The sequence below is a fragment of the Mixophyes fleayi genome, chromosome 9 (assembly GCF_038048845.1).
Source record: "Mixophyes fleayi isolate aMixFle1 chromosome 9, aMixFle1.hap1, whole genome shotgun sequence".
Lineage (NCBI taxonomy): Eukaryota > Metazoa > Chordata > Amphibia > Anura > Limnodynastidae > Mixophyes > Mixophyes fleayi.
The window spans coordinates 120,542,482-120,554,211 of record NC_134410.1 but is presented as its reverse complement, the minus strand read 5'-3'; the positions used below and the strand labels follow the sequence as shown (position 1 = coordinate 120,554,211).

Here is an 11,730-nt window from a genome sequence, read left to right as displayed (position 1 = left end):
TATGTGAAAGTCAATAAATAAGTGTGATACTTGTGCTCAATAGAAGCCGGTCAAAATGGAATCCCGTGAGTCACTATCACAGAATCTACCTCTGAGATGCGACGGTTGCGAAGATAATTTCGATGTGCCGAAAATTGCTGATAAGCCACCGATTGTATTATGTCCAAATAATTATTGAGATTAGTTCTTAATACAATTTATGGCACTGTCTTATTGTTATGAGGATTAAACCAACCTCCTTTTCCTAATACAGTCACAATACACACTTAGCACACTGTGTAATTGTCATGAGGTGTAAGATACATAACACAGAATACTGTATTCACTGTGAGCGGTCTTTATTGAGAAATATGTAAAACACAATACACAAGTAATTGTTATGAAGTGTGAGATACACAATACAGTACATGAACGTGGCGCTAAATCTATTACCGTTAATACGCTCATTTTAACCCTGATTTCTGCTTGTGGCTCCCTGAGCCCATCTCCATTTTTTATTATATTTTTATAATATTATATATTTTTAACTTTCTGTTCCCCCCCTCGTCTTTTTATTCTAATGTGATATTGTGACTCCTCTAAAATTTTCTACACCCAGAGCTCCTGCCCCATTGCTCACCCATAGTTATGGTGGTGCCACATAGGCACTCTCTGGGCCTAGTGAATGGCTGCCTCAAGCAGAGTGACCTTTGTCCATACTTGCCGACTTTCTTCAGCTCCCTTCCGGGAGCCAGCCAGTGGAGGGGGGCGTGAGGGGGGCGGGACGACCAAAATCGCGTCATTCACCGGGAATCGCGGCGTTTGGAATCTAATTTTGCCCACTTCACTAGGAAGTGGGGCACTTCCTAGTGAAGTGGGCAGAATTCGGGAGATTGTCACACTCACCCGGGAGTCAAGGAGACTCTCGCAAAATGCGGGAGTCTCCCGGACATTCCGGGAGAGTTGGCAAGTATGCCATTGTCCTCTCTGTATCTTTCCCATTGCAAGCCGTCCAAATGCTTAGTTCTGCAAGCAGCATTCATAAAGTGCACTAGTGGTAGTTTAATGGGTAACTGGTGTTTACACTGTCTGCAAACAAGACACTTGGGTCACTTATATATTGAGTACAAAGATTGCTGACGTGGCACCACCCTAGGGGTTAGGAGCAGGGGTAAGTACCCAGGATGCAGACAAGTTGTAGAAGGGGGTATAATATCAGATTGGAATAAACAGATCAGGTAGATGATAGTGATCCTAAAATATAGTTAAACAAATATAGTAAAACAACTCACTTGTGTCTGTAAAAATATCATTGTTCAGTTGAGCTGTAATTCACATCATTAGTCTTTTGTCCTATAAGGAGGGACTTACTTACAAAATTCCTATTTGCATCCTTGTTAAGAGATATCATGAATTAAAACCACTAATAATTTTGCTGTTATCGATTGACCGTCTAAATCTGACTTCATTGTAATCCTTGTCTATGCCAAGAAACCTCTTTGTTTTTATAACTGCTGGAGAACCATAATAATTGTTCCAAATATATTCGGGGGAGAGAACTTTGGTTGGCTTGTAGAAGAGAAAATATTTATTCAAATAGCTTTCATCGTGCCAAAGCGCTTCAATGTTTTTCTGTTTGTCAGTCAACATGGCATTGTGGCAGAAATTGGTTAATTTGAGGACCTCTTCTAGTACACCACCAAAATTGCCTCCAGCATAATAAAAGTCACCAAGATGAACTGGAATAAAGGCTTCTGATTGTGGCCTGCGCTCGTAGGTAAACTGTGCCCTTGATGCCCCAAAGAAGCCAGGATGTAAAGTCCCAAAGACGTCACTTAAGATCTCCACCCCAACATGATCGTAGAACCTCATGTCTACATCCACGCACACCAAGTAGTCTATTTCATTGACAAACCGGAACATAGTAAAGTTGTGTATCATCTCCATCCGTCTCATGGTGACATCCTGCCACCTTTTGTACGCCGGTACATCCAGAATGACCAAGCGTCTCCCCTCCGAAAGGTTGAAATTGAAATTCTCATTGGCATGATCAGTGAATACGTAATAGTTGACCTTGTGCCCCACCATAAAGAATTTCTCAGCCGATTCAATAAATGTTTGCAAAAACCTTATGTATCTAAAAAGAAAAGAAAACAAATTCATTGGCATACTGTGTGATTAAAACAATGCACACTTTGCTGTGTGTAATGTGAAGTTTTATATAAAAAAAAAAAGGAATGTAGTGTCAATAGAAAATATGTAGCAGCGGATATCTTTATATGATAATGAAATAACGCCAAATGTTATATTATCCATCCAGTTTCGGGAAGTCTCTTGCAGAGATATCATAGTTTGGCATTTTCACAGGAGGTTCTCTTGTGTAGGACTTACTCCCCTATTGGCTCTATGGGGGCGTAGATTTTCTCTTAAAAGAAAAACAAGGGAAGACGGTATTGTATAAAATCCTTTGTATTGTAATCATTGTTGTTTTAGTTACCTGACAGTAGTCCAATAACTTACTTTTTAATAGCAAATACAGTGATACCAACACGGACATCGATCTGATGGAATTGTGCATTCAATATATCTCTGTTAAATGTTCCATTCCAAACAATAGGGGCAAGCCAAGGAGTTACCGTTAGTACCTCTGTCCTCCTGAAAAGAAGATTATAAATTACTTTAACTTATGGTGAAGTCACACAAGGGTTTTAATTTCTTCCATGATAAGGCAAACACTAGAAGTCCTATTTTGTTGGATTGTATAGAGACTCTTTACTAGCCAAAACAAATTTTGGAGGCATAATGCATATGCCGCTACCTGTGATATTGTGATATCATGCTCCTATGTCTGAATGTAGGTATCGGTTTTTATGGCTAAGCACATGTTGTAGTGGGTCAAGAAGGCAGCAACCATTGTTTTACTGTGTGTTTGTTACGATTGCGTGTTAAGAATTAAGGAATAGTTAGAGTTATGCAGGAGTTAAACAGGAGCTGAACATTCTTTTTCCCCCTCTTCACGCAACTGATTTGTGCACTGCCTGGACTCTCCCTATTGGACTGTTTTCAACCAATATTTCTTGAAACTGCTTTGACAAAGTTCTTAATTTTATTGGTCACGTCGATTTTTGGTCCATTATAAAGTCTTTTCACTTCCCCTCTCCCAGTTGCACACTTCCTGTTATTCACAATAGTTTAGGCAACTTTGCACTTTCTAGTGAATATTCTCTACAACCGCTTACACCTTTGATCAGTCCCGCATAATGATCTCCCTGCTTACAGCTGCCTCCTCACTGCACTTTCTTACCTAATTCCCTTTTCCAATCCCTCCAATCTCTCATACAACATATCTTCCTTCTTACCCCCCCCCTCCATTCACACATTAATCCACCCTCCTCCTACTTACCTCGTCCTCCCCTCTAACATCTCTGCTGCAACCTTCTCTTCATTACTTCCCCCCACTACCCCATTTCTTAAAACAACAATAACTAGGAAAGCGGTGTATAAATTTGTTTTCCAAAGCTGTTTTATTAATGGCAGAATTTACAAACTCATGGAACTGGCTTAAAATAAGTAATTTTATATGTTCTAACAAATTTCTGTACATATATAATTATGGTAACAGGTAGCGCATGCAAAAAACACTTTCAGAGCCTACTCTCCCAAACATGCTGATAAATACACATCCAAGTGCATACACTCAGATATTAGGAATTGCAGTTCCAAAAATTAATAGAATAAGTGTATCTGGGAAAATCTCAATTCGCCTGCCTATATAGGGCCTGATTCATTAAGGAACGTAAATGCAGATATGTTCCGTATTTTGTGTAAAATCGCTCTGCGCATGCCCACAACCAGACCATATAGCCAGTGAATGCAGAAACATCCAATTAATTTTCGAGTGTAAAGGACCCTTACTAGAGCCTATGATTTCTGTGGTAGAACATGAAGTATGCACGTAGTCAATGTACAGTAAGAGCGTGCCAAGGTCGTGCTCATTTGAAGTATTTACCATTGGCCTTTTCTATTTGCTCCACTTCTGCAATGCTGTAATCTGCTGTAATCTTTACCCCATTTCTGCTCTATCTCCCTTTTCTACAATGACAGAGACCACTGAGGAAGCTACATTTGGTGAAATGCGTTTGAACATCCCTACACAGTTTAAAATAGCATCAAATATAACAAAGATAGTTCAAACAATGCTTCATTGTTTGTAGTATATTGTTTTTCCATTCTATGTTAATTTATACAAATATACTCTATTTTTCCAGTACCTTATAATCTATCATCTGCTTCCTAGTTTTATCACTTTATCCATTTAATATTGCACCCTTTCTTTCGCCATACCTTCCATTACTACCCTAATCAATAAATTGCACCATTTATCCCGCTCTCTTAGATCTACCTCTGTACCTTGTCTCGTCTGTGGTAACCACCTCTCGCTCCCACCTACAAGACTTCTCCCGTGCTGCTCCCCACTTATTGAATTCCTTTATAACGCCCAATCAGGCTCTCCCACAGCCTTCAAATCTTTAGACACTCTCTGAAAACCCATCTCTTCTTTAGAGCTTACCTTAGCCCTTATGACACTATTCACACTAATGCTCCCTCACCACTGTCACAATCTCCACTCTGAACCACACTCGCTTCTCTTGTTTCAGCTGTGCCCTCTTCCACTTAGAGTGTAGGCTCTCTAATGAGCAGTGTCCTCCATACCCTTTGTTTTCTTCTCTACATTTATTTTGTCTACCTCGTATGTCCATGTTTTATGTATCTAATCATAAAGAGCAGAGCACTGTGGTGCCTTAAAAATCTACGATAATATTAATGTCACTCACCGGACCGTGAGTGCCTCTTCCCGGACATTTAGGAACCGTGGCCGTCCACCATCCTGAGGGTCTGCGCATGCGCAGCCCTTTTCTATACTTCAGTGTATACCCCTTTAACTTAATTGGCAGATCAGGCAACCTCCCTATATTAAGCACCTGTGGTCACCACCATGTTGCCTGATCTTGGAGTCTCATTCCTCATGAGTCTCTGAAGGTGTTCCTGTATTACTCGTGTATTCAGCGCTGCTGATTCCTGTGGTTTCCAAACCACTTCTACTACTGTGCTTCCATTCCACTTCTACCATCAACTGTATCATCATGACTGTTTGCTCATCGCTATCCGCTGCCTCCGTGCACTCCAGCTTCTACCTCACTCACCTGCTTCTCATCAAGTCTGTTTGCTGATTTCTATCCGCTGCCTCCGTGCACTACAGTCTCCTGCTTGCAACTCGCCTGTGTTCAACATCGTGACTGCCAGCTGACTACTATCCGCTGCCTCTGTGCACTACAGTCTCCTGCTTGCAACTCGCCTGTGTTCAACATCGTGACTGCCAGCTGACTACTATCCGCTGCCTCTGTGCACTACAGTCTCCTGCTTGCAACTCGCCTGTGTTCAACATCGTGACTGCCAGCTGACTACTATCCGCTGCCTCTGTGCACTACAGTCTCCTGCTTGCATCTCGCCTGTGTTCAACATCGTGACTGCCAGCTGATTACTATCCGCCGCCTCTGTGCACCATAGTCTCATCTCATCGTTGCTGTGACTTCCTCGAGACTGCCGCTTTCATTACCATCTGCTACACTTCGTGATCACAGCTCCTGCCCTGCTCTGCACTCCTGTTTCCCATCGCTGTTGGTTCCTGTGGTTGCTACTGGTTACCTCCGTGTGCCGCTGAGTCCTGCCGCGGTGGTCAACGTTATCGTCCATCTCCTGCTGATCCGCTCTCCACGCCTTCACGTGTTCCACTGGTCTCTACCCTCCTGTCAGCATTGGATTTGTATCTCATCTACTACCCTCTGCTGGATCATCTCCATTCTCCTGGGTCCCCTATGAGTCCAGTTCCACGTGTTGCTGACTCCTCTGGATTCGTGTCCCTGTTGGTCTACTCACCTGTGCGCTGCACCTGCTAGACCGCTGCTTCACCTATCCAGGGACTTACTATCCAGTCGGCCTCCAGCCGCTCAGGTACCGCTGCAATCCCATCTGACTGCTACTGCTGAACCACGGTATGCATACTTCTCATTGACTGTGCTGTGTATTGCATATCTTGCTGGACTGTGTTTGGTTCTCTCTGGAGTCTGCTATCCGCTGAGTCTATTGCCATCATTGACTGTGTTATCATTGTGCTGGACTACTTCAAGAGACTTTCTAGATTGCAGACCTGATCAGTCATTTATATATATATATCTATATTGTGCATATTACTGTGGATCGTGTATAAGGTGCCTGTGTATATCCTGTGTTGCAGTCTTCCCCCGTGCACCTCCTCACATATATATTCAGTGGTACTACTTGCTGATGTCAGACCACTGATCCCTGTTTCCGGTATCATCTGTTCCATTATCCTCTCACATAGCAGTGGTACAACTTGCTACCGCAGACCACTGACTACCTGGATACTTCCACCTGGATTCCATTCCTTCACTCAGACAGCGGTACAACTTGCTACCCGCAGACCGCTGACACTCATCACCTCCTTGCTTCTGTTGGACATTCCTCCTCACTATAGCAGTGGTACAACTTGCTATCGCAGACCACTGACTACCCTCACGTGTCCTTGTCCACACAGTTCCTTGTGTATCATTACCTCATTATTACCAGTGTTGCTAGTCATAGACTTTCCTGAGCATCTCATCGGCCATCATTTCATGTTCCGTGATCACCCAGCTACCAGAGTACCCTATTACCATCTACATTGCTCTGGTAAGCCTACCATCTGGTGATCCCTGGGTAAAGACTCCTAGTGCCCGTGACAGTAAGATCAGGCCATGACAGACCCAGATGTGGAACCTACCGCCAAAGAGATGCTGCAACATCTGGTTAGCCGTGTGGAGCAACAGGATGCCCGCCAACAGCTGTTACTTCAGTGTTATCAGTCATTAACCTCCCAAGGAACATCTGGACAGACTGTGACAGCTACTACTGAAGCTCCTGTGCTTTCCTCTGTTTCCCCATTGCCATCCCAGGTGTCTATAGCTTCCACGCTTCACCTGCCTACTCCGTCAAAGTACGATGGAGACCCCAAAACTTGTAGGGGTTTCCTTAATCAATGTTCAGTCCATTTTGAGCTCCAACCTCAAAATTTTTCTACCCATCGTTCCAGAGTGGCCTATCTTATCTCTTTGTTTTCAGGACAAGCCCTGGCTTGGGCCTCCCCTCTGTGGGAGAGGAACGATCCAATATTACAAGATAGTGCCAAATTCATTTCTACATTCCGAAGTGTGTTCGATGAACCAGGTCGTGTGACCTCCGCTGCTTCCAGCATCCTCCGTCTGCGACAAGGATCTCATACTGTAGGCCAGTACGTCATTCAATTTAGGATCTTAGCCTCTGAACTTCAGTGGAACACTGAAGCCCTAGTTGCCGCCTTCTGGCAGGGGCTTTCCGATAAAATTAAAGATGCACTGACTACCCAAGAGCTTCCTTCGTCACTTGAAGATTTGATCTCTCTATGCCATCGTGTTGATATGAGATTTCGTGAAAGAGAGGCTGAGAAAACGACTTCTGCTAAAGCACCTTTTCGCTCTAACCCTCTATTTCGTCCAGTGTCACCTGCTGTGATTCCCATGGAGATAGGACGTTCCAAGTTATCTTCTGAAGAGAGGAAACGAAGAGTCAAGAATAGACTCTGTGTCACGGGCACTAGGAGTCTTTACCCAGGGATCACCAGATGGTAGGCTTACCAGAGCAATGTAGATGGTAATAGGGTACTCTGGTAGCTGGGTGATCACGGAACATGAAATGATGGCCGATGAGATGCTCAGGAAAGTCTATGACTAGCAACACTGGTAATAATGAGGTAATGATACACAAGGAACTGTATGGACAAGGACACGTGAAGGTAGTCAGTGGTCTGCGATAGCAAGTTGTACCACTGCTATAGTGAGGAGGAATGTCCAACAGAAACAAGGAGGTGATGAGAGTCAGCGGTCTGCGGGTAGCAAGTTGTACCGCTGTCTGAGTGAAGGAATGGAATCCAAGTGGAGGTATCCAGGTAGTCAGTGGTCTGCGGTAGCAAGTTGTACCACTGCTATGTGAGAGGATAATGGAACAGGTGATACCGGAAACAGGGATCAGTGGTCTGACATCAGCAAGTTGTACCACTGCATATATATGTGAGGAGGTGCACGGGGGAAGACTGCAACACAGGATATACACAGGCACCTTATACACGATCCACAGTAATATGCACAATATAGGTATATATATATGTAAATGACTGATCAGGTCTGCAATCTAGAAAGTCTCTTGAAGTAGTCCAGCACAATGATAACACAGTCAATGATGGCAATAGCCTCAGCGGATAGCAGACTCCAGAGAGAACCAAACACAGTCCAGCAAGATATGCAATACACAGCACAGTCAATGAGAAGTATGCATACCGTGGTTCAGCAGTAGCAGTCAGATGGGATTGCAGCGGTACCTGAGCGGCTGGAGACCGACTGGATAGGAAGTCCCTGGATAGGAGAAGCAGCGGTCTAGCAGGTGCAGCGCACAGGTGAGTAGACCGACAGGGACACGAATCCACAGGAGTCAGCAACACGTGGAACTGGACTCATAGGAAACCCAGGAGAATGGAGATGATCCAGCAGAGGGTAGTAGAAGAGATACAAATCCAATGCTGACAGGAGGGTAGAGGCCAGTGGAACACGTGAAGGCGTGGAGAGTGGATCAGCAGGAGATGGACGATAGCGCTGACCACAGCGGCAGGACTCAGCGGCACACGGCGGTAACCAGTAGCAACCACAGGAACCAACAGCGATGGGAAACAGGAGTGCAGCGCAGGGCAGGAGCTGTAGATCACGAAGTGTAGCAGATGGTAATGAAAAGCGGCAGTCTCGAGGAAGTCACAGCAAAGATGAGATGAGACTGTAGTGCACGGAGGCAGCGGATAGTAATCAGCTGGCAGTCACGATGTTGGACACAGGCGAGTTGCAAGCAGGAGACTGTAGTACACGGAGGCAGCGGATAGTAGCAGCTGGCAGTCACGATGATGAACACAGGCGAGTTGCAAGCAGGAGACTGTAGTGCACAGAGGCAGCGGATAGTAGTCAGCTGGCAGTCACGATGTTGAACACAGGCGAGTTGCAAGCAGGAGACTGTAGTGCACGGAGGCAGCGGATAGTAATCAGCTGGCAGTCTTGATGAGAAGCAGGTGAGTGAGGTAAAAGCTGGAGTGCACGGAGGCAGCGGATAGCAATGAGCAAACAGTCACATTGATATAAAATAACGTTGAAGTGGTGTAGAAGACTGTGGTGCACGGAGGCAGCGGATAGGAATCAGCAAACAGTCATGATGATACAGTTGATGGTAGAAGTGGTATGGAACCACAGAAGTAGAAGTGGTTTGGAAACCACAGGAATCAGCAGCGCTGAATACACGAATAATACAGGAACACCTTCAGAGACTCATGAGGAATGAGACTCCAAGATCAGGCAACGTGGTGGTGACCACAGGTGCTTAATATAGGGAGGTTGCCTGATCTGCCAATTAAGTTAAAGGGGTATACACTGAAGTATAGAAAAGGGCTGCGCATGCGCAGACCCTCAGGATGGTGGACGGCCACGGTTCCTAAATGTCCGGGAAGAGGCACTCACGGTCCGGTGAGTGACACTCTGTATCTATTGTGCTGATTCCACTCATGTCCTCAGCTCCTGCCCTAAGAGATCGGGAAATGCCAGGCCCTAACTAGTTCTGGAGAGGTGAAGTTAGGGTCCCTGGAGTCCTCTCCATCGTCTATGAAATCTAAAGTCTGCGCTTTTGATGTGACTATTTCCTTTGCTACCAAAACCTTTGAGTCACAGGCATTGATTGATTCCGGAGCAGCAGGAAATTTTATTTCCAAATCATTAGTTAATCAATGGTCTCTACCAATGACTACCTTAAAAACTCCCATTACTGTGACGGCTATCGATGGATCACGTCTCATCAACGGTCTCATCACCCAGAGTACGTCTCCAGTAACCCTTCAGATTGGTGCTCTGCATCATGAAGAGATATCGTTTTTAATTCTTCCTGTTACGACAAGTCCGATTGTCCTAGGCCTTCCATGGCTTCAGTGTCACTCTCCCCAGATTGGCTGGCGCACCCCTCAAGTCACGTCTTGGGGGCCTGAATGTCACCATCATTGCCTTTCCCAAGTCATTCCTCTCAAGGTACAGCAAGCTTCCATCTCAGCTATTTCACCGGGACTCCCTCCTCAATATGCTTCATTTACCGATGTTTTTGATAAAGCTCAGTCTGAACGTCTTCCTCCTCATCGTTCTTGGGATTGTCCGATTGATCTTCTTCCTGGCAAGACTCCTCCCAGGGGCCGGGTCTATCCACTCTCGTTACCTGAAACTCAAGCTACATCTGAATATATACGGGAGAACCTCCAGCGTGGGTTCATTCGACCTTCCACCTCGCCCGCTGGAGCTGGGTTCTTCTTTCTCAAAAAGAAGGATGGATCATTACGCCCTTGTATAGATTTTCGTGGACTCAATGCCATTACTATCAAGAATCGGTATCCCATTCCGTTGATCACTGAGCTATTTGACCGCATCAAGGGAGCCCGTATTTTTACTAAGTTGGATCTTCGTGGTGCCTACAATTTAATCAGAATCCGTTCCGGTGACGAATGGAAGACAGCGTTTAACACCAGAGACGGGCATTACGAATATCTGGTAATGCCTTTCGGGCTATGTAATGCCCCCGCTGTTTTTCAAGGCTTCATCAATGAGATTTTTCGGGACTTATTATATGTATGTGTCGTCGTCTACCTGGACGACATATTGATTTTTTCACAGGACCTGCCTTCCCACCACCAACATGTGGCAGAAGTCCTCTCCAGGCTACGGAAAAATTCATTGTTCTGTAAATTAGAAAAATGTTCATTTGAATTACCCCAGATTCCATTCTTGGGGTATATTGTTTCCGGAGTTGGTCTGAAGATGGATCCTGACAAAGTAAATGCTGTACTACATTGGCCCCAGCCAACTACTCTTCGTGCCATCCAGCGTTTTTTAGGTTTTGCCAATTACTATAGACGCTTCATTCAAGACTTTTCTTCCATTGCATCTCCTATTGTGGCCCTGACTCGAAAAGGGGCTAATCCTAAGCAATGGTCTACTGAGGCTATTCAAGCCTTTCAAACATTAAAAGAGTCCTTCTCTTCGGCTCCAATCCTTCGTCAGCCTGATGTGACACTCCCTTTTTTCCTAGAAGTAGATGCCTCTAATGTGGGCTTAGGAGCTATTCTCTCCCAACGCTCGGAACAGCAAAAATTCCACCCTTGTACCTTCTATTCTCGGGGTCTCCTACCCGCAGAGAAGAATTATACCATCGGAGACAAGGAATTACTGGCTATCAAAGCCGCATTAGAGGAATGGAGATACTTGTTGGAGGGAGCTCGCCATCCGGTGACGATCTTCACGGATCATAAGAACTTGTCATATCTCCAGTCTGCCCAATGCTTGAACCCTCGTCAAGCAAGATGGTCTCTTTTCTTTTCCCGTTTTGAATTAATAATTACCTTCAAACCAGCTGCCAAGAACAAAAAAGCTGATGCCTTATCTAGAGCCTTTGTTACGTCCTCTGATATAGAAGAGGTTTCCAACCATACCATTCTAGATCCCAAATGTATCTCACTGGCTGCTTCATCCACCAAAACGCTACCATTTGGGAAGACCCTCGTGCCTCCTACTCTAAGGAGGAAAATCCTTT

General features: G+C 44.9%; 1 protein-coding gene across 1 annotated transcript in view; it reads right to left on the bottom strand.

Annotated features, from left to right (window-relative positions):
• Window positions 1-321: 321 nt before the first annotated feature.
• Window positions 322-11,730, bottom strand: part of LOC142101131 (histo-blood group ABO system transferase-like) — a 38,889-nt gene continuing 27,480 nt past the window's right edge. The window contains exons 6-7 of the mRNA XM_075185352.1: window positions 2,500-2,634; window positions 322-2,116 (exon numbers count right to left, since the gene is read on the bottom strand). Coding sequence (XP_075041453.1) covers window positions 1,387-2,116; window positions 2,500-2,634 — 865 coding nt within the window. The 3' untranslated portion in view covers window positions 322-1,386. The remainder of the gene's footprint in view (window positions 2,117-2,499; window positions 2,635-11,730) is intronic.